This window comes from Salvelinus alpinus, chromosome 5 (genome assembly GCF_045679555.1).
Source record: "Salvelinus alpinus chromosome 5, SLU_Salpinus.1, whole genome shotgun sequence".
NCBI lineage: Eukaryota > Metazoa > Chordata > Actinopteri > Salmoniformes > Salmonidae > Salvelinus > Salvelinus alpinus.
In genome coordinates, this window is record NC_092090.1 from 14828436 (window position 1) to 14853645 (window position 25210).

Consider the following 25210-nt stretch of genomic DNA (forward strand, 5'->3'; position numbering starts at 1 on the left):
TGTAAGTAAGCATTTCACGGTAAGGTCTGCACCTGTTGTATTCGGCGCATGTGACAAATACAATTTGATTTGATTTAATATCTGTAGGTTTAATATCTCAGTTTCACCTGAAGGTTACATCATATCTGTAGGTTTAATATCTCAGTTTCACCTGAAGGTTACATCATATCTGTAGGACCAATACCTCAGAATCACCTGAAGGTTACATCATATCTGTAGGTTTAATATCTCAGTTTCACCTGAAGGTTACATCATATCTGTAGGTTTAATATCTCAGTTTCACCTGAAGGTTACATCATATCTGTAGGTTTAATATCTCAGTTTCACCTGAAGGTTACATCATATCTGTAGGTTTAATATCTCAGTTTCACCTGAAGGTTACATAATATCTGTAGGTTTAATACCTCAGATTCAACTGAAGGTTACATCATATCTGTAGGTTTAATATCTCAGTTTCACCTGAAGGTTACATCATATCTGTAGGTTTAATATCTCAGTTTCACCTGAAGGTTACATCATATATGTAGGTTTAATATCTCAGATTCACCCGAAGGTTACATCATATCTGTAGGTTTAATACCTCAGATTCACCTGAAGGTTACATCATATCTGTAGGTTTAATATCTCAGTTTCACCTGAAGGTTACATCATATCTGTAGGACCAATACCTCAGATTCACCTGAAGGTTACATCATATCTGTAGGTTTAATATCTCAGATTCACCTGAAGGTTACATCATATCTGTAGAACCAATACCTCAGATTCACCTGAAGGTTACATCATATCTGTAGGTTTAATATCTGTAGGTTTAATACCTCAGATTCACCTGAAGGTTACATCATATCTGTAGGTTTAATATCTCAGATTCACCTGAAGGTTACATCATATCTGTAGAACCAATACCTCAGATTCACCTGAAGGTTACATCATATCTGTAGGTTTAATACCTCAGATTCACCTGAAGGTTACATCATATCTGTAGAACCAATACCTCAGATTCACCTGAAGGTTACATCATATCTGTAGGTTTAATATCTCAGATTCACCTGAAGGTTACATCATATTTGTAGGTTTAATACCTCAGATTCACCTGAAGGTTACATCATATCTGTAGAACCAATACCTCAGATTCACCTGAAGGTTACATCATATCTGTAGGTTTAATATCTCAGATTCACCTGAAGGTTACATCATATCTGTAGGTTTAATATCTCAGATTCACCTGAAGGTTACATCATATCTGTAGGTTTAATACCTCAGATTCACCTGAAGGTTACATCATATCTGTAGGACCAATACCTCAGATTCACCTGAAAGTTACATCATATCTGTAGGTTTAATATCTCAGATTCACCTGAAGGTTACATCATATCTGTAGGTTTAATATCTCAGATTCACCTGAAGGTTACATCATATCTGTAGGTTTAATACCTCAGATTCACCTGAAGGTTACATCATATCTGTAGAACCAATACCTCAGATTCACCTGAAGGTTACATCATATCTGTAGGTTTAATATCTCAGATTCACCTGAAGGTTACATCATATCTGTAGGTTTAATATCTCAGATTCACCTGAAGGTTACATCATATATGTAGGACCAATACCTCAGATTCACCTGAAGGTTACATCATATCTGTAGGACCAATACCTCAGATTCACCTGAAAGTTACATCATATCTGTAGGACCAATACCTCAGATTCACCTGAAGGTTACATAATATCTGTAGGTTTAATATCTCAGGTTCACCTGAAGGTTACATCATATCTGTAGGTTTAATATCTCAGTTTCACCTGAAGGTTACATCATATCTGTAAGTTTAATATCTCAGTTTCACCTGAAGGTTACATAATAGTTGACAACTCAACCAAATGTAAATCAAAACTAGATGTTGAAATGACATCTGTGCTCAGTGGGATATCTCTCTCCACAACGACTGCGTCTACCCAGCATGGCAGTGGGGGTGGATTTTCCGATGTTTAAACTGTGACTGGTGACATCATTTTGCATACCATACTTCGTCTACTCATGTTTTTTCCCTTCTTCACTGTACGAGAGTCATAGCCTCTGTATGCTATTTCCATTCCACTACTCCAGCCCTACTGTCATATTGTATTTTATTTTACCTTTGTTTAACCTTTACTTAACACCCATCCCGGATCCGGGAGCATCCTCATCAGTAAAAGCTGACTAGCATAGCCTAGCATAGCGCCACAAGTAAATAATAGCATATAAATATCATGAAATCACAAGTCCAATACAGCAAATGAAAGATAAACATCTTGTGAATCCAGCCATCATTTCCGATTTTTAAAATGTTTTTCAGCGAAAACACAATATGTATTTCTATTAGCTAACCACAATAGCCAAAGACTCAACCGCATATTTTCACCATGTTTCTACCGCATAGGTAGCTATCACAAAACCGACCAAATAGAGATATAATTAGTCACTAACCAAGAAACAACTTCATCAGATGACAGTCTTATAACATGTTATACAATAAATGTATGTTTTGTTCGAAAATGTGCATATTTGAGGTATAAATCATAGTTTTACATTGCAGCTACCATCAAAAATATCACCAAAGCAGCCAGAATAATTACAGAGAGCAACGTGAAATACCTAAATACTCATCATAAAACATTTATGAAAAATACATGGTGTACAGCAAATGAAAGATAAACATCTTGTGAATCCAGCCAATATTTCCGATTTTTTAAGTGTTTTACAGCGAAAACACAATATAGCATTATATTAGCTTACCACAATAGCCAAACACACAACCGCATTTATTCACCGCATAGATAGCATTCGCAAAAACCAGCAAAATATATAAAATTAATCACTAACCTTGACCAACTTCATCAGATGACAGTCTTATAACATCAGGTTATACAATACACTTATGTTTTGTTCGAAAATTTGCATATTTAGAGCTGCAAACCGTGGTTATACATTGTGAATATGTAGGATCGATTCACCAGAATGGCCGGAGCTATTTTGGACACTCACCTAATCTGACCAAAGAACTCATCATAAACTTTACATAAAAATGCTTGTATGGCAAATGAAAGATACACTGGTTCTTAATGCAACCGCCGTGTTAGATTTTTTAAAATAACTTTACCATAACAAACAGCTTGCGTTATTGCGAGACAGCGCCCGCCAAAACGGCAGAGAATAGGAATCAACATTTTCCACAGAAATACGAAATAACATCATAAATTGTTCTTACTTTTGTTGAGCTTCCATCAGAATCTTGTACAAGGAGGCCTAGGTCGAGGATAAATTGTTGTTTGGTTTTTGAATGTCCTTTTCTCCTGTCGAATTCGTGCCACAATGTTAGCCAATGTTGATGACATTCCCAGTTTCTCTCGACGCAAAGAACGGAAAACTCCAAAAGTCCCAATAAACGTTGAATAAACTGATGGAACTCGGTTGAAAAAACCTACTTTATGATGTTTTTCTAATATGTATCAAATAAAAACAGAGCCGGAGATATCCGCCGTGTATACCGAACGCTTTTCAGAAGCCAATGTCGAGCTCCGCCTCGCGCCTTGGTAGACAAAGGAAATTCCTGACCTCCCACTCCAAAGGCTCTTGTTCGACCTCAGATCAAGCTAGACACCCCATTCCACCTTCCACTGCCTGTTGACATCTAGTGGAAGGCGTATGAAGTGCATGCATATCGATAAATATTAGGCAATTGAATAGGCAGGCCCTGGAACAGAGCATCGTTTTCAGATTTTTCACTTCCTGTATGGAAGTTTGCTGCAAAATGAGTTCTGTTTTACTCACAGATATAATTCAAACAGTTTTAGAAACTTGAGAGTCTTTTCTATCCAATAGTATAATATGCATATTGTACGATCTAGAATAGAGTACGAGGCAGTTTAATTTGGGCACGATTTTTTCCAAAGTGAAAACAGCGCCCCCCTATTGACAAGAAGTTCACCAGGTAGGCTAGTTGAGAACAAGTTCTCATTTACAATTGCGACCTGGCCAAGATAAAGCAAATCAGTTCGACACATACAACAACATGGAGTAAAACAAACATACAGTCAATAATACAGTAGAAATATAAGTATAGTATATACAATGTGAGCAAATGAGGTGAGATAAGGGAGGTAAAGGCAAAAGACAGGACCTATTCTGACAGAAGAAGAGTATTTTAATTCTACATTTCTTAACTAACTCATCAACATGCTTCTTTGAAAATATATATTTTTTTGTAAATTCAGATACTCAGATATTTATAAGCGTGGACACGATCAATGAGGGCACCGTCCAAAATAGATATGCATTAATCATCAGATACATTTTTACATGATTTGGAAAATAACATATACTTGGTTTTACCTGCATTAAGTAACCATTTCAGTTCAACAAAATCTTTCTGCAGGGCAATAAAGACAGATTAAAGCTCTGATAGAGTTTGGTCAGCTGTGGGGGCAATAACATGCACCACAGTGTCATCTGCATACAGGTGACATTTTTTCTTCTTCTCCAGATAAACCAATATTGTTAATGTAAATAGTGAAAAGAACAGGACCGAGATTCAACCCCTGTGGGACTCTATGTTAAATCCAGAAAACCTGATTTAACACCATCAGTAAACACACACTGTATTCTTTAATATGGTTTCAAACCAGCCTGGTCATGATCAATTGATGAAAGCCTTTGAATAAGTAATGTGCAATCCACAGTGTTGAAGGCTTTAGACAGGTCAATAAAAAGGTCTGCACAATGTGTTTTCTCATCCAAACAATTAAAGACATCATTTAAAACCAAAGAAGTAGCAGAGATGGTGCTATGACCTGATCTGGGACCTGACTGGTGTACATTTAGAATACATTTCATAGTTATAAAATAACTAAATTTAGTATTTACCAAGGATTCTAGAATCTTTGCTAGGCAATAGAGTTTGTAAATGGGGCTATAATTATTTCAGTCATACGGGTCAACACTTTTGTGAAGGGGGAGTATATGAGCCTTCCAGACCCTGTGGATGGTACTAGAAATAAATGTACGGTTAAAAATGTGTTGGAGATTCTGCAATCAGATGAGCAGAAAGCTGCTTTGAGGAGGGCTGCATAAGTAGCCCAAGTAGCATGGGAAAGTAGCCCAAGTCTTACACCGAAACACATGAGCCAATTATGAGGCAATCGAACAGCCATGAGCTCAGCCAGATGAATTACAACACAGTAAGCTGAATGACTCTGGATACCCATGACAAAAGAGCCATTGATGCCTGATCCAAGTGAAAGCTGTAGAATGCTTTGGGACCATGACAGGGACAGGGTGGGGCATTCTAGGTAGTGTAGTATAACTTGGCATGAGGTGGCAAGAGAGGGACCATGGCAATAAAGAATGGAAGATCTTGGAGGAGAGCGGTATGGTTCACAGCTTGTTCCCTCAAAGACCATCGTTCATGGAAGTGCCAAGACAACTAACGGCAATGAGAAATCCCTCATAACTGCCAATATGGTATTAATACTGTATATCTGCAACATTTTAATGGAGTGGCTTTCATATTTCACCATATTTCACTTAGTGAAAATGCAGAAACTGATGTATTTATGCCTTCTTCTCTCCTATTCAGTAAATAGCTGTAAAATACTAGAGCAGAAAATTCCCCACAGTGGTTTTCCATTATAGTGTGTGTCCCACCCTTTTCATTCCTATAACTGATTTTCCTAATTAGAATATTGGTTTTGCAGAGATGTATTTTTACACCCTGCACCAGCTGCAGATCTCCTTCTTGTACCCTGGATTGGACTCTATTCCACTCCTTCAAGTGAAATAGCAATGGGGGAAATTTAAAATGTAACTGCTTTAGTTGATTGGAGCAAAGTGCCAAACCAGAGCTGGGCTTTAAGTCACTCATGGAACATATACTGTATGTTCACAGAACGTTGGATAACAGCATCTTGCTGAATGACCATATCAAGGCCTGAACTCAGATGTGCACTGCCCTCTGGTAACAGTTTGATTTGGCCTGCCCTCTGGTAACTGTTTGATTTGACCTGCCCTCTGGTAACAGTTTGATTTGGCCTGCCCTCTGGTAACAGTTTGATTTGGCCTGCCCTCTGGTAACAGTTTGATTTGGCCTGCCCTCTGGTAACAGTTTGATTTGGCCTGCCCTCTGGTAACAGTTTGATTTGGCCTGTCCTCTGGTAACAGTTTGATTTGGCCTGCCCTCTGGTAACAGTTTGATTTGGCCTGCCCTCTGGTAACAGTTTGATTTGGTCTGCCCTCTGGTAACAGTTTGATTTGGCCTGCCCTCTGGTAACAGTTTGATTTGGCCTGCCCTCTGGTAACAGTTTGATTTGGCCTGCCCTCTGGTAACAGTTTGATTTGGCCTGCCCTCTTGTAACAGTTTGATTTGGCCTGTCCTCTGGTAACAGTTTGATTTGGCCTGCCCTCTGGTAACAGTTTGATTTGGCCTGCCCTCTGGTAACAGTTTGATTTGGCCTGCCCTCTGGTAACAGTTTGATTTGGCCTGCCCTCTGTTAACAGTTTGATTTGGCCTGTCCTCTGGATAAAAGGCTTTGCAGCCAGAAACAGTGGAAGTATCAAGGCAAAGTGTGTCTTGAGGAGACAGGACTCAGTAAATAGTAGTTGGTCTTTTATATCCCAGGGTGCAGATGGGTTTCATACTAAACAACGAGTGACATCATCTGTATACCCTGACAACAATTGATGCATCTCTAGAAAACGTATTTGTCCAATTTGATCAAAAGGATTGGCGTTGATGAGTGATTTGATATTTAGAGCCATTAGGGCTAATAACAATTTTGATTAGTCTCAAAGAGAGGATGTGACTGAGACCCAACATCTACTTAAACCATGATGCCAGAGAAGTTTGGAGTATATATTGGCACGGGTGTTGTTATGCCCGAGATGAAGTCGAGGGCCGGCAAACCGTGTCAATATATCCTCCAAACTCCTGCTTCAAGGGCATTATCACATTTATACAACGGGTTACCAACATATTCAAATAATGATTGACATATTTTCATAAAAATATATAATTTATTCATACTATTTCATCCTTCCACGAGATATAGCTCCAACACAAATCTAGGGTTGCTACCCAAACCGGCTGGTCTTTCGTTCTATCGGTTCGGTTGCCAGAGACGCGACCCAGTAGTTAAGTCTTTTTGTTCTAAATCTATGGACGCGACCCAGTCGTTTGTTCTAAATGTTCTGTTGCCATGATGGCTGGCAACGTTCTTATCCCTCGCTTGCTAGCTAGCCAACTTTGGCTAACACAGTCACATCAAACAGTGTAGCCAGAATAACAACAAAGTAGCTGCATTTGCATTTGTATAAGCTGTTTTCTCGTGATTGTTTTTGGGATACATCCATAACAATGAGCTAATGATGTGAGATTTCGCCTGGCATAGAACATTTACTCTCTTGCCAGGGCAGTGTTCACAATCACTTCAAACTGAAGCTGGATTTACAGAAAACTAGCTGCATTTTGTGTTTCTCTATTGACATTTGTTCGTATATATCACCAAAAATTGGGCTGATTCATGATTTTGACTGGCTGAGGAAAGCTGCCAGCTTGTCTGTCTCGTCCCGACTCCTGACACGTTCAGTACAATAGGACACCTGGAGATCAAATTTCTATATTGAAACAATGTTGCAAATGTCGGAGAGACATCAAGGTTATTACAGATCTCTGCTGTTGAAAACCAAATGTTAGCCTAAAAGAAATGGGAGATCATGTCTAGATGCTTTTTATAGTGGAGATCAAGTTTATAACTTCCCTGCCTGGGTTGATGAGACATACTGGTGTGCAAAAGAGCAAAAAAAAGTAAATAAAAACAATATGGGGATGAGGTAGTTAGTTGGGTGGGCCATTTACAGATGGGCTGCAGCGATCGGTAAGCTGCTCAGAAAGCTGATGCTTAAAGTTAGTGAGGGAGATATAAGTCTCCAACTTCAGCGATTTTTGCAATTCGTTCCAGTCATTGGCAACAGAGAACTGGAAGGAAAGGCGGCCAACGAGGTGTTGGCTTTGGGGATGACCAGTGAGATATACCTGCAGGAGCGCGTGCTACGGGTGGGTGTTGTTATAGTGACCAGTGAGCTGAGATAAGGTGGAGCTTTACCTAGCATAGACTTATAGATGACTTGGAGCCAGTGGGTCTGGCGTCGAATATGTAGCGAGGGCCAGCCAACGAGAGCATAAAGGTCACAGTGGTGGGTGGTATATGGGGCTTTGGTGACAAAACGGATGGCACTGTGATAGACTGCATGCAGTTTGCTGAGTAGAGTGTTGGAGACTATTTTGTAAATGACATCGCCGAAGTCGAGGATAGTCAGTTTTACGAGGGTATGTTTGGCAGCGTGAGTGAAGGAGGCTTTGTTGCGAAATAGGAAGCCGATTCTAGATTTAATTTTGGATTGGAGATGCTTAATATATACAATCACACAACACAGTATTACCATAACTCCACGTTAAACCTAGGGTGTGTTTAAAGCTCTCCAGAAAAGGTTTGCTTTGTAGAACAGTAAAACATAAATATCATACGTCATCCAAATGTATTTCCAGTAATCATTGGAATCATTCATGAAAACCAGACTCTTCTTCAGGTAAAATCAACATTTTCCCACCACAGTCCATACTTTTAAGGTCTTTGAAAGCTACATATTTTCCATTACAACAATGTCCTTCAGGATACTTAAGTGCAAGTCTTGCGTACCATTGTTAGCTACATTGTTGGATTTGGTATCTGGTTGAGGAGTATGGGGTTGGCACTGGTCTTTACAGGGTTAGGGTTGGCACTGGTCGTTACAGGGTTAGGGTTGGCACTGGTCTTTACAGGGTTATATTAGGAGTCAATCACACCGCACCACATGTGTGGTGATCGTTATTATGTAAAATGGCTGCTGTGGCACCACCCAAATGGGTGCTACACATTGGTGGTGGAAGGGGTGAAACAATGTAATGTGCTTTGACTTTGAGAAAAGGACAACCTAAAGTGCAAAAATGCAAATCATTCTCAGAGTAGATGTTTCAGAGAGATATGCAGCCCAGAGAACGTAATGCCTCACTGTTGGCCTGCTGCCATGGTTACCTGGGAGACAGGGATAACGATAAAGGACCCTCCACCGGCACTCTCCGTGACGATGGCCAGGAACTTGGCATTGACGGCACAGAAGTGGTTGTCATGGACGTTCTTGGTGATGGGAATGCCGTCAAAGCAGTGCTCCCGGTTGGCCACTTTGCCGTAGACGTTTCGAAACTTGGAGCTTCGGTATGTCGGACGCCATGACATCTGATGGAGAAGAAATAGAGAGATATTAAGGAGGGAGGTTCAGAAAGGAGTTTCTGCAATACCAGCACTGGGCTGTATTGAAGGCACCAGTTAGTTGCTGTTTTATCATGTTCAATGTGCTGACATGGTGGTTTTCTGGTTACTGTATATGCTGGTCAATGTGAGCAGAAGGTCAGCTGTTTAGTTGACAGGTTAGTGGCCATTCATGGTTAATAGCTTAGATCAACCGGCTGGTTGAACATAATTGGATTATTTTAGATTTAGGGAAAAAACACAAAATGATCATACCACATTAGAGTATTAAAGGAAAACGCCACCAAAAAACGATATTTTACTTTCAAAATATAGAAATCATCTGTGTGATGCCTTTTGTATCATATGACGCAAAACGCATCATCATATGGTGATGACTTCTGTATTTTGAAAGTTATATATCTTGAAAAATTGATTGCTGACAAGCAAAACATTTTGGGACTATGTCAACAATGGACTAATGAAACAAATACCAAAATATCGTTTTTGGGTGGAGTTCTCCTTTAACTTTGAGATTACTGTTCTAAAATGCCTAGAGAAACCCCCACTAGTAAAGATAGTAAAGAGGAGTGTTGCTTTCTTCAAAATCCCTTCTGTCCGCCCCTATAGTTCAGAGGAATTTTGTCAGTACTGTCATGACAATTAAAATCCCATGTTAGACAGAGTGTGAAATGTTTTCAGTGTGGCAAACGTTCAATGCCACAAGAAAATATTTCACATAAAATAGCGAGTAAGTAAATAATGGTAGACAAGAGCAGTCCCTCACAAGTGATTTGAGTCTGAAATCACCAACTACTAACAAGGAGGCGGCTCCATGAAATGATTCCTCTCTGACACATATGTCCTGGGCTTGGACCCATGAAATCTTGCAAAACAGTTAGCCAGCCACTTCACTTCACAGCGAGGGGAAGTGGTTGACTCCATCATGAAAACCACTACTTTTGTTTGTCGTTACCCACAAGCATGTACTGACCGAATTCCTGCCTTTGAGGTTTGTCCCACTAACGATTGATGATTCATCAGGGAGGGTGAATAGATCCTAGGTGTGGTAAAGGGGAACTTCTGCTTGTAGACAGCAGCAGGTAGCCTAGTGGTTAGAGCGTTGGGCCAGTAACTGAAAGGTTGCTGGATCGAATCCCCGAGCTGACAAAATAATAAACTGTCGTTCTGCCCCTGAACAAGGCAGTTAACCCACTGGTAGGATGTCATTGTAAATAAGAATTTATTCTTAACTGACTTGCCTGGTTAAATACATACATATTAACAGACAGGAAGTCCTTCTGGGAAGGAGATTTACCACACTGTCAGATCAGTGACAAGATGACATCACCACAGCCACAATTCAGCATTGTTCTGGGTTGGGAACAGTGCTGTGTGCAAATAGAGATGTCCCTGTTGCCATGCTGCCATGGTCTCTTCCTGTCCTACAGACTGCAGTCTACATCTGGTCTTCAGCCAGTGGAGACCAAGCGGTGCACACAATCCAGTTAGCACAGGCAGACCAGTAATCACTCCCACCCACAGGCAGACCAGTAATCACTCTCACCCATCCCACCCACGGGCAGACCAGTAATCACTCTCACCCATCCCACCCACAGGCAGGTCAGTAATCACTCTCACCCATCCCACCCACAGGCAGGTCAGTAATCATTCTCACCGATCCCACCCACAGGCAGGCCAGTAATCACTCTCACCCATCCCACCCACGGGCAGACCAGTAATCACTCTCACCCATCCCACCCACAGGCAGGCCAGTAATCACTCTCACCCATCCCACCCACAGGCAGACCAGTTTTCAGTCTCACCCATCCCACCCACAGGCAGACCAGTAATCACTCTCACCCATCCCACCCACAGGCAGGCCAGTAATCACTCTCACCCATCTCACCCACAGGCAGACCAGTAATCACTCTCACCCATCTCACCCACAGGCAGGGCAGTATTCACTCCCACCCACAGGCAGACCAGTAATCACTCTCACCCATCCCACCCACAGGCAGGTCAGTAATCACTCTCACCCACAGGCAGACCAGTAATCACTCTCACCCATCCCACCCACAGGCAGACCAGTAATCACTCTCACCCATCCCAACCACAGGCAGGCCAGTAATCACTCTCACCCATCCCACCCACAGGCAGGCCATTGTTCACTCTCACCCATCTCACACAAAGGCAGACCAGTAATCACTCTCACCCATCCCACCCACAGGCAGACCAGTAATCACTCTCACCCACAGGCAGACCAGTAATCACTCTCACCCATCCCACCCACGGGCAGGCCAGTAATCACTCTCACCCATCTCACCCATGGGCAGGCCAGTAATCACTCTCACCCATCTCACCCATGGGCAGACCAGTAATCACTCTCACCCACGGGCAGACCAGTAATCACTCTCACCCACGGGCAGACCAGTAATCACTCCCACCCACAGGCAGACCAGTAATCACTCTCACCCATCCCACCCACGGGCAGGCCAGTAATCACTCTCACCCATCTCACCCATGGGCAGGCCAGTAATCACTCTCACCCATCTCACCCATGGGCAGACCAGTAATCACTCTCACCCACGGGCAGACCAGTAATCACTCTCACCCACGGGCAGACCAGTAATCACTCCCACCCACGGGCAGACCAGTAATCACTCTCACCCATCCCACCCACGGGCAGACCAGTAATCACTCTCACCCATCCCACCCACGGGCAGGCCAGTAATCACTCTCACCCATCTCACCCATGGGCAGGCCAGTAATCACTCTCACCCATCTCACCCATGGGCAGACCAGTAATCACTCTCACCCACGGGCAGACCAGTAATCACTCTCACCCACGGGAAGACCAGTAATCACTCCCACCCACGGGCAGACCAGTAATCATTCTCACCCATCTCACCCATGGGCAGACCAGTAATCACTCTCACCCATCCCACCCACAGGCAGGCCAGTAATCACTCTCACCCACAGGCAGACCAGTAATCACTCTCACCCATCTCACCCATGGGCAGACCAGTAATCACTCTCACCCACGGGCAGACCAGTAATCACTCTCACCCACGGGCAGACCAGTAATCACTCCCACCCACGGGCAGACCAGTAATCACTCTCACCCATCCCACCCACGGGCAGGCCAGTAATCACTCTCACCCATCTCACCCACGGGCAGACCAGTAATCGCTCTCACCCATCTCACCCACGGGCAGACCAGTAATCACTCTCACCCACGGGCAGGCCAGTAATCACTCTCACCCACGGGCAGACCAGTAATCACTCTCACCCACGGGCAGACCAGTAATCACTCTCACCCACGGGCAGGCCAGTAATCACTCTCACCCACGGGCAGACCAGTAATCACTCTCACCCACGGGCAGACCAGTAATCACTCTCACCCACGGGCAGACCAGTAATCACTCTCACCCACGGGCAGGCCAGTAATCACTCTCGCCCACGGGCAGGCCAGTAATCACTCTCACCCACGGGCAGACCAGTAATCACTCTCACCCACGGGCAGACCAGTAATCACTCTCACCCACGGGCAGACCAGTAATCACTCTCACCCACGGGCAGACCAGTAATCACTCTCACCCACGGGCAGACCAGTAATCACTCTCACCCACGGGCAGACCAGTAATCACTCTCACCCACGGGCAGGCCAGTAATCACTTTGTCGTGGAGGTGAAGGAGTGTGGCACGGCATTGATATAGCTGGAGCTCGACATGTCCACAGACAGCTGCTGTCACAGCACTTTTTGTACTCTCGAGATTCTCACCTCTGAGTGCTGTGGGAGTAGTCCGGTACTCATTCCACTCACTGCACATCTCAATTGCTTTCCTTCCTCGTTACCCCCCTCCTTCCTCTCAAAAAGCAGAGTTAAAGAAGCTACTCCCTAGAATGACTCTGAGCATAATGCTTAGCTTGTTAAAGTATTAATGTGAAACAGCAGAACAGCAGGAAGAGGCCTCAGGGCAGCAGAGTAAGAGCACTGGCATTGAGTTCTCACCACAAGGACACTCATTCATTTGTCACCAGTGGATGGCACGCGGGACTGCGTATGTTGCTCTCTGTCTCTCACTGACAGCGCAGTGAGACTAAAGCATGGTGTCTCTCAGCTCAAGTCATGGCAGGGCGTCCCCGTGCTAGCCATAGTCTACACCTAACTGTATATGTGATCCATCCATCTCATAACCCCAGGAGATGGTTATGACAGCCTTGAAAGGACAGGAAATACCCCCCAACTCACTTACACACACTTCACACACACACACACACACACACACACACACACACACACGCACACACGCACACACGCACACACGCACACACGCACACACACACACACGACACACAGACACACACGCACACACGCACACACGCACACACACACACACACACACACACACACACACACACACACACACACACACACACACACACACACACACACACACACACACACACACACACACACACACACACACACACACACACACCACACACACACACAGCCATCCATAGTATATCTGAGTTACTCTCCAAAGACAGTCCCCTCAGTGAAAACAATATCTTACCTTAGTGCTGAGTAGAGTAGTAACACTAAAGCCCGATCTGTCAGGCGCTCTCAAATTACAACCCCCCCCCCCTTTCCTCCCTTTTATAGACCAGCTGCAGTCTGCCAGTTTCTCCTAGCTTCTCAACGATACATCCAGTCAACCGGCCTACTATGCTCCGCTCACCCTCATCTGTTTCTCTCCTCCCCTCTTCTTACTCCGTCTCTCCTCTTTCTCCCTTCAAGTCCTCTCCTCCTCCTATGAGCTACCCCTCCCTCTCTCCTGCTCCCTCTCAGCCCCAGACCAGACAGCTGCATGCAGCCCTGGAGCAGCAGTTAATGCTCACTCTATCCCTCTCACTGCTCTGTACTCCTCTAGATGTGGGCTGCACCACTCACTCTCTCTTTCACTCTCTCTCTCTATTCTCTTACTCTCTCTCTCTCCCTCCCTCTCTATATACATCCATCTATCTCTCTCTCTCACTGTGTCTCACTGTGCCAGCCCTATCACTAGCTGGAACTGTAGATAGCTGTTGATAACTATTGAAAGACGTTCTTGGTATTGGATACTTCATACTCTCTTTTTTGCAAATAGAGTATAAATGTTTCCCTACTCATGTTTCCTTACTCATGTTTCCCTATGCATGTTTCCCTATGCACGTTTCCCTTTGCATGTTTCCCTACGCATGTTTCCCTATGCATGCTTCCCTATGCATGTTTCCTTATGCATGTTTCCCTACGCATGTTTCCCTATGCATGCTTCCCTATGCCTGTTTCCCTACGCATGTTTTTCTGCCTTTGTTTCCTGGCTTTCTCCTCGAAGTTGAATTGTATATATTTTGGGGGTCATGTTAGCAGTAACTGGATAAAGTTACTGTGAAACCAAATTAAATTAAATAAAAAATTCTCAGTTCCACGCTATGAGCAGTTACTGCCGTTTTGTTTGTTAGGGCAGCGTAGTGCTTATTGGACAATGGGGTCAGGAAAGGTGAGGGGTGCTATTTCTGCTGTGAAAAGTGAGCAAACTTTTCCGTGCTAAGCTGTTTGGGTGTCATAATCGTAATCCAGTAGTAATACAATCAATATTTTATGTGAAACATCTGTGATAAGTACTGTCGTTCCAAACATCTCAACCGTAGCGGCTTTCACAAAAGCCCATGTTTTCCTTCCAGGAGATTGCTCTGATTGGGATTTAGTGAAACTAGTCAGGAGGTAAGTTTGGGTCTGTACGCAGTAAAAGGTCATTGCTGGGCAGAGAGAGAGAGCGAGAGAGCGTGAGAGAGAGTGAGCGAGAGAGAGACAGAGAGAGAAAGAGAGAGAGAGTGAGATAGAGAGTATGTATAGTGTGTTTTTGTTGCATTTGTGTGTCTTTTCTCTTCTGCCCTAACGCCTGAGCGGAGCTCAAAGACAGCTTGGACCCAGCAGCCCCTGCTCTCCCACCCACCGCCTCCTTGGAATCATAAGACCCTCCTGGCTGTTACCCAGAACCCCCTGTGGCTCCATCCCTCTCTCTGCCCCTCCCCTCACTCCCTTCCTCCCCCTTTCTTCTCCTCCCTCCTTCTTCATCCCTGCTCTCCTCACAGGCCTTACAACCCTCTTACCCATACTGAAGGTCCCCCATTTGATAATGTGCATTCTTCCCAGTCTGACATCAAATCAAATTCTATTGGTCACATACACATATTTAGCAGATGTTATTGGTCAACAAAGTACTGTAATACAGAGTACCAAGTCATTAAATACAACAGATTACTCTAATACAGAGTACCTAGTGATTAAATACAATAGATTACTGTAATACAGAGTACCTAGTGATTAAATACAACAGATTACTCTAATACAGAGTACCTAGTGATTAAATACAACAGATTACTGTAATACAGAGTACCTAGTGATTAAATACAACAGATTACTGTAATACAGAGTACCTAGTGATTAAATACAACAGATCCAAATGGAGATTTCGATTATATCTCTGACAAGATGGATGACTTATCTTTCCACTAGCATGCCTGTGTGATTTTGTCGCTATTCCTCAACTGGTTGCCATGTACTATGGACTCTGGACAACATAAAAATATTGTGTGTAGTATCCATGTACAATACAATCAATGCTTGTGGTTGATTTAATTTATGAATACTATATTCTCTCAGGACCATTTTGTGGACGTGACACCTGGCCTCAGGACCATTTTGTGGACGTGACACCTGGCCTCTCAGGACCATTTTGTGGACGTGACACCTGGCCTCAGGACCATTTTGTGGACGTGACACCTGGCCTCTCAGGACCATTTTGTGGACGTGACACCTGGCCTCTCAGGACCATTTTGTGGACGTGACACCTGGCCTCAGGACCATTTTGTGGACGTGACACCTGGCCTCAGGACCATTTTGTGGACGTGACACCTGGCCTCAGGACCATTTTGTGGACGTGACACCTGGCCTCTCAGGACCATTTTGTGGACGTGACACCTGGCCTCTCAGGACCATTTTGTGGACGTGACACCTGGCCTCAGGACCATTTTGTGGACGTGACACCTGGCCTCAGGACCATTTTGTGGACGTGACACCTGGCCTCAGGACCATTTTGTGGACGTGACACCTGGCCTCTCAGGACCATTTTGTGGACGTGACACCTGGCCTCTCAGGACCATTTTGGGGATCTTGGTCTGTTTGAGGGGAGGTGTGCTTAGGGGAGCGACTTTCACCATAGCTACAGGTCATGATGCTGGGGAAGGCGTAGGGCTCACACCGTCTGCAACCTTACACTGTCTGGTATTTCAATGTGTGATTCCTCTGTGCTTTTATAGGCAGGAAGTGTAGAGACACCTCACTTCTCTCCCTGGGTCTGTAGGGAAGATGTGTATTGGAAGACCTCCAGTATAGGATTCCCACAGGTTCACAGTAGGTTTTTGGCTTGGCTTTGTTCTTTTGTGTTTATGTGTGTGTGTGGGGGGGGGGGGGGGGGGGGCTCCAGAGAGCACTCTGTGTTTATTGAGTTTTTGCCTGCAGTCACTGTTTCTCTTTTACTGTACTCTCTGTTCCTTCCTGAAAAACCTCAAGACTGTCAGAATCCTATTGGTCCTGAATCATCCCAGTAAAACCTCCAGACTATCAGAATCCTATTGGTCCTGAATCATCCCAGTACAACCTCAAGACTATCAGAATCCTATTGGTCCTGAATCATCCCAGTAAAACCTCAAGACTATCAGAATCCTTTTGGTCCTGAATCATCCCAGTAAAACCTCAAGACTATCAGAATCCTATTGGTCCTGAATCATCCCAGTACAACCTCAAGACTATCAGAATCCTATTGGTCCTGAATCATCCCAGTAAAACCTCAAGACTATCACAATCCTATCGGTCCTGAATCATCCCAGTAAAACCTCAAGACTATCAGAATCCTATTGGTCCTGAATCATCCCAGTAAAACCTCAAGACTATCAGAATCCTATTGGTCCTGAATCATCCCAGTACAACCTCAAGACTATCACAATCCTATTGGTCCTGAATCATCCCAGTAAAACCTCAAGACTATCACAATCCTATTGGTCCTGAATCATCCCAGTAAAACCTCAAGACTATCAGAATCCTATTGGTCCTGAATCATCCCAGTACAACCTCAAGATTATCAGAATCCTATTGGTCCTGAATCATCCCAGTAAAACCTCAAGACTATCAGAATCCTATTGGTCCTGAATCATCCCAGTACAACCTCAAGACTATCACAATCCTATTGGTCCTGAATCATCCCAGTAAAACCTCAAGACTATCACAATCCTATTGGTCCTGAATCATCCCAGTAAAACCTCAAGACTATCAGAATCCTATTGGTCCTGAATCATCCCAGTAAAACCTCAAGACTATCACAATCCTATTGGTCCTGAATCATCCCAGTACAACCTCAAGACTATCAGAATCCTATTGGTCCTGAATCATCCCAGTACAACCTCAAGACTATCACAATCCTATTGGTCCCGAATCATCCCAGTACAACCTCAAGACTATCAGAATCCTATTGGTCCTGAATCATCCCAGTACAACCTCAAGACTATCAGAATCCTATTGGTCCTGAATCATCCCAGTACAACCTCAAGACTATCAGAATCCTATTGGTCCTGAATCATCCCAGTATTACTCCAATGGCTGAAAGTTTCCTGCTATGACATCCTGTCATGCGCGAAGGAAGTACATTTCTCCATGAAATTCCAATCCAATATTACTCAGCTGCAGTCAACGGGATATTGGCAGCTCTACTCGCCAGGTCCAAAGACTGTATGACAGTTTCCAGAGGCTGTCGCTTCACAATTCATCGGGAAAATTGCCACAATTCAACTGAATGGCTAAGGATATGCTGATCAATCCTCTCTATGCTGTTGCCAAAAGAGGAAGTGGGTCTGTCGGAAACCAACGAGCTGAGCGTAAAAAGAGAGAAAGAGATCCCCCCCCAGGGCTGCTGTCACTCTCTTCACCCTGCCCGTCGAGCCGTCTTTGTGAAGCTCGCTAAGGGCTATTAGCTATTCCTCCCTTCCCCGGGCCACATGGGTGTTTAGTCAGTTCCGATGACATTCCCTCCTTGTCACATGGACTAAATATCACAGAACAGTGACATCCCCGCTGGTTCTTTTGGCTGCCACCTCAGTCAGTGACTACATAGGGCTTTTCACAGGAACTACAGATGCAGGATCATACTTTGAGCCAGTTTGCTACAGCAGGAAAATAATCCTGCAGCAACAGGAAATGTGAATTATGATGTGGATTATAATTAATGGACATTTTTGTAGGGGTTGATACATTTTTCAAAGTGAAAATTACAAACTTCAGAAGCCTTTTTTAAGCCTAAAAAACACTACACGTTTTATATTTCCTGCACCGCAGGAAAGTTCTCTTGCGACGGGGTGATCAAATTAAGATTGTACATCTGTAGTATCTGGTATGAATGCTGTAAATGGTGACATTCTTTGATATGGTGAGCATGACAGAGCATGACAAGGCCACAATGGGTTTATGTAAAGGCCATTTGAGCCAACGCTGACAGTAGGGCTTTGTCTTGAGGTCCATGGACTTATTCTACTTAGTATGCATACTCTGTTCATATTCGTCTTAGGCTGGGTCGGGGAAATACACGTGTGTGTCCACGCCTGCGTGTGTGTTTATCCACAGATAGATTCTAATCAAACTCTTTGAAACACATTCATCTATCCCAAAATCCAAACACTTAATAGCATTAGCTGTTATGACCAATGATGAAATTGCCATATCAATCCCCATGACATTGTCAAGAAGCCCTCTGAACATAGTGCTACCTAGACCCATACACATGAAATATACCCCAACTGTCCTGCATATCTCCATATGACTGCTATCTTTATATAGTCACCCCACACTTGAGTATGTGATAGTTGACCCTGGGCCTGAGGGTAGACAGGACAGGAGCCAGGTCTGTAGTGTGTTATAGTTGACCCTGGGCCTGGGGGTAGACAGGACAGGAGCCAGGTCTGTAGTGTGTTATAGTTGACCCTGGGCCTGGGGGTAGACAGGACAGGAGCCAGGTCTGTGGATGTTTCTGCAGCCATGTGCTGTAACTGTATGTTGTGAAGACAGAGCCACTCCTGCTGTTATGTGATGTGGCAGGCAGGAAGTGACTCAGCAATAATGGCAGCAGATGGAGCTGCTCTGGCTAATGCTAATGGCTGCTCTCAACAGGAGAGGAGAGGAAAGCCCCCACCTCCTTCACAGCCTCCCAGAAACGGGTGTTAATGGAGATCAAAGTACCCACAGCCACATGTACAGGGCACAGGAAGGAGCCACGGAGACCCCCGATTGCACTTAACAGTGCAGTTGTGCAGTGAGGAGTGGGCTGAACAGGCATCCACTACCCACTGTCTCCAGGGACAGTCCTGGTTGGTTATCCTACAAACAGTCCTGGCTGGTTATCCTACAAACAGTCCTGGCTGGTTATCCTACAAATGCATCATACATCATACCTTTGGGGAATGTTCATTTAATATATAGGTGTGTTTATTTCATGTCATAGTATAGTGCTATGCTAAGCAAGACAGAAATGTATATACACACACAAGCTATTTTATCAGTCCACACATCAGTTCTGCCATCCAAAAACCACAGGAGGAGTGGTCTCAATTAATAATGATATTTGTGCATGTCTCTCTCCCAGAGGATTTCCAGCCTCCTGCTTTTTGGAGCATACAGAGATTGGCTGGCTGTGAGGGGAAGAGAGAGCGGAAATGAGAGAGAGTGAGTGAGTGAGAGAGAGAGTGAGTGAGAGAGTGAGAGAATGAGTGAGTGAGTGAGTGAGTGAGTGAGTGAGTGAGTGAGTGAGTGAGTGAGTGAGTGAGTGAGTGAGTGAGTGAGTGAGTGAGTGAGTGAGTGAGTGAGTGAGTGAGTGAGTGAGTGAGACTCAGACTCAGACTCAGTGAGTCAGACTGAGACTCAGACTCAGACTCAGACTCAGACTCAGACTCAGACTCAGACTCAGAACAGTTCTCCACAGGCTTCAGCAGAGAGAGAACATAATCAATGCCCTCTGTCTAACCACCAGCCTGTTGTCCAGGAGGCAGACTCCTTTCACCCAGATACACAACAGTCTTTAGACCCAGATTACCTCTCAACTGGCTGTCAGCTCTGGATCAGTCTAACCACCCTACTCCCCACTATCCTAAAGGTACAATCTCAACTCCACTACCAGCAGGGATGTCAATGAAAAACAAGCAGAATTCGCTATACTTGCAGTATTGTGTTGGATGAACTATGTGGTAGACAGGGTATGGCTGTTTGATGTCCGCAGCTCGGAATGTAGTTTATTCACAGACTCCTCTGTGTGGATAGTACACTTTGTCTCACAAAGCGTCAAAGTGAACACAAGAGAAAAGATTAGAGTACAGAGTCTTCATTAGAGTGGAACTGTGTGTGAACCGGTGAAGGACAGAGCTATCTTCAGGCTATAGTTTTCACTCCCATCCCCATCCCCATCCCCATCCCCCCACTCACACATAACCCTCACACCCCCTCCACACACACAACCCCCACACCCTCTCCACACCCCCAACCCCCACACCCCCCTCCACACACACAACCCCCCCACACACACAACCCCTACACCTCCCTCCACACACACAACGCCCCACCATATCGCCCACTCCAATGCACACAAACACACTGATGTGTACTAGCGTCCTCTTCCTCCCTGCCTTGCCCTGACCACTTTAGTCTCCTTGTTTATTCAGATTGACAGAGATGTGACCCGGGGGAGCTGTTTGTCTTTGTGTGGCTCTTCTCCTCTCCTCCCTGGTTGGCCAGGGTCATTCGTGTGCTCAGGGTAATGAGCATAGAGAGTTCAACAGATGGAAGGATAGAAGGATGGATTAAAGATAGGGAGGCTCTTAGCGGATAGGCAGAGCAGGTGTGGAGAGAAGGCCTGGATGGATTTATTAATGGGATATTGTACTTGCATTGAGTAATTGTTTTTGACAACAAATCTATAAAAATTGCACAAGTAAAGAAAAATGTGTTTATACTTTATTAAAAGATATGGGTTTCAGTGACCCATCCCAATAGATTGTTTGTGGTTGTTTTTCATACTTATAGTTGATGAGTTTAGGTGGGTTAACACTAGACATAACATAGTGCCAACTATACCGCAGAGCCACACCACCAGGTCCAACCATGGATAATCTGGTGTAAAATGAAAACCTTCTGGGCAGACGTTCAAATTGAGAAAGCCCTGTTGGTGGCACAGTGCCCAAGACGCAAATAGAGGAAGCAGCTTTTTCATCAGCTATAATATCTTGACGTCCATCATTGCTATTCGAGCACCGGGACAGCTGTTAAGTACCATGAGCTATAACATCAACAAAGATCCTGGATCCTAGATCATGGATCAACCTAGATCATGGATCAACCTTGTTCTTCAAATTGGTACAAGGGTGTCTGCCACCACAAGGGTGGTATTCCCATATCACAATCACCTATTTTCGTGAAGCCAGCTGTCACAACTATAATGGACACGCACAACATTGACTAAGACTAAAATTGATGATTCATACTGATGTGACGTACACCATCTTCCTCTTCTCCATTTCTCCCCTCCTTCTCTTTCACCCCATTAGCCTTCAGCGAGTCACAGCACCTTTTTTCTAACGTTATCAAAAGCTCCTCAGCAGGCTAATTCACATCCACATCTCTAACAGAGCCTTTCCACAAGCCTGGAAAAATAAGGGGCCATTTCCAAACGGGACGAGACAACCTGCTTTGAAGTGCAGTGTAGTGGGACTTTCTGCCAGGCATTCCTGCCTGTCTGTGTCAACGGACAGCCTGAGCCTGACTCTACATGCTGGAGTGGATTGGTAGAGGAGGAGGAAGAAGGGGGAGTAGGGGGAAGAGGAGTGGAGGAAGAGGGGTGGAGTAGGAGGAAGAGGAGTGGAGGGAGGAGGAGGAAGAGGAGTGGAGGAGGAGGAAGAGGAAGAGGGGTGGAGTAGGAGGAAGAGGAGTAGGAGGAAGAGGGGTGGAGTAGGAGGAAGAGGGGTGGAGTAGGAGGAAGAGGAGTGGAGTAGGAGGAAGAGGAAGAGGGGGGAGTAGGAGGAAGAGGAGTGGAGAAGAGGAAGAGGGGTGGAGTAGGAGGAAGAGGAGTGGAGTAGGAGGAAGATGGGTGGAGTAGGAGGAAGAGGAGTATGATGAAGAGGAGTAGGAGGAAGAGGAGTGGAGTAGGAGGAAGAGGAGTATGATGAAGAGGAGTAGGAGGAAGAGGAGTGGAGTAGGAGGAAGAGGAAGAGGGGTGGAGTAGGAGGAAGAGGAGTAGGAGGAAGAGGGGTGGAGTAGGAGGAAGAGGGGTGGAGTAGGAGGAAGAGGAGTGGAGTAGGAGGAAGAGGAAGAGGGGGGAGTAGGAGGAAGAGGAGTGGAGAAGAGGAAGAGGGGTGGAGTAGGAGGAAGAGGAGTGGAGTAGGAGGAAGATGGGTGGAGTAGGAGGAAGAGGAGTATGATGAAGAGGAGTAGGAGGAAGAGGAGTGGAGTAGGAGGAAGAGGAAGAGGGGTGGAGTAGGAGGAAGAGGAGTAGGAGGAAGAGGAAGAGGGGTGGAGTAGGAGGAAGAGGAGTAGGAGGAAGAGGGGTGGAGTAGGAGGAAGAGGGGTGGAGTGAGGAAGAGGAAGAGGGGTGGAGTAGGAGGAAGAGGAGTAGGAGGAAGAGGAAGAGGGGTGGAGTAGGAGGAAGAGGGGTGGAGTAGGAGGAAGAGGAAGAGGGGTGGAGGAAGAGGAAGAGGAGTAGGAGGAAGAGGAGTGGAGTAGGAGGAAGAGAGGTGGAGGAAGAGGAGTGGAGTAGGAGGAAGAGGAAGAGGGGTGGAGTAGGAGGAAGAGGAAGAGGAGGAAGAGGAGTAGGAGGAAGAGGAAGAGGGGGGGAGTAGGAGGAAGAGGGGTGGAGTCGGAGTAATAGGGGTGGAGTCGGAGGAAGAGCAGTGGAGTAGGACGAAGAGGGGTGGAGTAGGAGGAAGAGGAAGAGGGGTGGAGTAGGAGAAAGAGGAGTAGGAGGAAGAGGGGTGGAGTAGGAGGAAGAGGGGTGGAGTAGGAGGAAGAGGAAGAGGGGGGAGTAGGAGGAAGAGGAGTGGAGAAGAGGAAGAGGAGTGGAGTACGAGGAAGAGGAGTGGAGTAGGAGGAAGAGGAAGATGGGTGGAGTAGGAGGAAGAGGAGTAGGAGGAAGAGGAGTGGAGTAGGAGGAAGAGGAAGAGGGGTGGAGTAGGAGGAAGAGGAGTAGGAGGAAGAGGGGTGGAGTAGGAGGAAGAGGGGTGGAGTAGGAGGAAAAGGAAGAGGGGGAGTAGGAGGAAGAGGAGTGGAGAAGAGGAAGAGGGGTGGAGTAGGAGGAAGAGGAGTGGAGTAGGAGGAAGAGGAGTGGAGTAGGAGGAAGAGGAAGATGGGTGGAGTAGGAGGAAGAGGAGTAGGAGGAAGAGGAGTGGAGTAGGAGGATGAGGAAGAGGGGTGGAGTAGGAGGAAGAGGAGTAGGAGGAAGAGGGGTGGAGTAGGAGGAAGGGGAAGAGGGGTGGAGTAGGAGGAAGAGGAAGAGGGGGAGTAGGAGGAAGAGGAGTGGAGAAGAGGAAGAGGGGTGGAGTAGGAGGAAGAGGAGTTGAGTAGGAGGAAGAGGAGTGGAGTAGGAGGAAGAGGAAGATGGGTGGAGTAGGAGGAAGAGGAGTAGGAGGAAGAAGAGTGGAGTAGGAGGAAGGGGAAGAGGGGTGGAGTAGGAGGAAGAGGAGTGGAGTAGGAGGAAGAGGAAGAGGGGTGGAGTAGGAGGATGAGGAGTAGGAGGAAGAGGAAGAGGGGTGGAGTAGGAGGAAGAGGGGTGGAGTAGGAGGAAAAGGAAGAGGGGTGGAGGAAGAGGAAGAGGAGGAAGATGAGTAGGAGGAAGAGGAAGAGGGGGGGAGTAGGAGGAAGAGGGGTGGAGTCGGAGGAATAGGGGGGAGTCGGAGGAAGAGCAGTGGAGTAGGACGAAGAGGGGTGGAGTAGGACGAAGAGGGGTGGAGTAGGAGGAAGAGGAGTAGGAGGAAGAGGGGTGGAGTAGGAGGAAGAGGGGTGGAGTAGGAGGAAGTGGAATAGGGGGGAGTAGGAGGAAGAGGAGTGGAGAAGTGGAAGAGGGGTGGAGTAGGAGGAAGAGGAGTGGAGTAGGAGGAAGAGGAGTGGAGTAGGATGAAGAGGAAGAGGGGTGGAATTGGAGGAAGAGGATTAGGAGGAAGAGGAGTGGAGTAGGAGGAAGAGGAAGAGGGGTGGAGTAGGAGGAAGAGGAGTAGGAGGAAGAGGTAGAGGGGTGGAGTAGGAGGAAGAGGAAGAGGGGTGGAGGAAGAGGAAGAGGAGTATGAGGAAGAGGAGTGGAGTAGGAGGAAGAGAGGTGGAGGAAGAGGAGTAGGAGGAAGAGTAGGAGGAAGAGGAGTGGAGTAGGAGGAAGAGGAAGAGGGGTGGAGTAGGAGGAAGAGGAAGATGAGGAAGATGAGTAGGAGGAAGAGGAAGATGGGGGAGTAGGAGGAAGAGGGGTGGAGTCTGAGGAATAGGGGTGGAGTCGGAGGAAGAGCAGTGGAGTAGAACGAAGAGGGGTGGAGTAGGACGAAGAGGGGTGGAGTATGAGGAATAGGGGTGGAGGAAGAGGAAGAGCAGTGGAGTAGGGAGGAAGGGAGGAAGGAAGGAAGGATGAAGGGGCTCCAGACGTGGACAGACTCTAGCCCAGCTTCGGACCATCTGCCTGGGCACACCCTTACCCATGGCTTCCAGGGTTTGTCCTGAAAAAAACAACTCTAGCTAGTCCATCTACCGTGCTGTTTGGTCTTAGAACAGAGAGGGGGAGAGAA

At 45.7% G+C, this 25210-nt stretch overlaps 1 protein-coding gene across 4 annotated transcripts in view; it reads right to left on the reverse strand.

The window, feature by feature from the left end:
• The window catches only part of coro2ba (coronin, actin binding protein, 2Ba), a 102269-nt gene that overhangs the window by 17372 nt on the left and 59687 nt on the right, over window positions 1–25210 (reverse strand). For 2 of the 4 annotated variants that reach the window (XM_071400725.1, XM_071400728.1), the window contains one exon: window positions 9097–9297. In XM_071400725.1, coding sequence (XP_071256826.1) covers window positions 9097–9297 — 201 coding nt within the window. Of the gene's footprint in view, window positions 1–9096; window positions 9298–13893; window positions 14243–25210 lie in introns of those variants that run through there. The other 2 variants (XM_071400726.1, XM_071400727.1) reach the window with 2 other exon arrangements.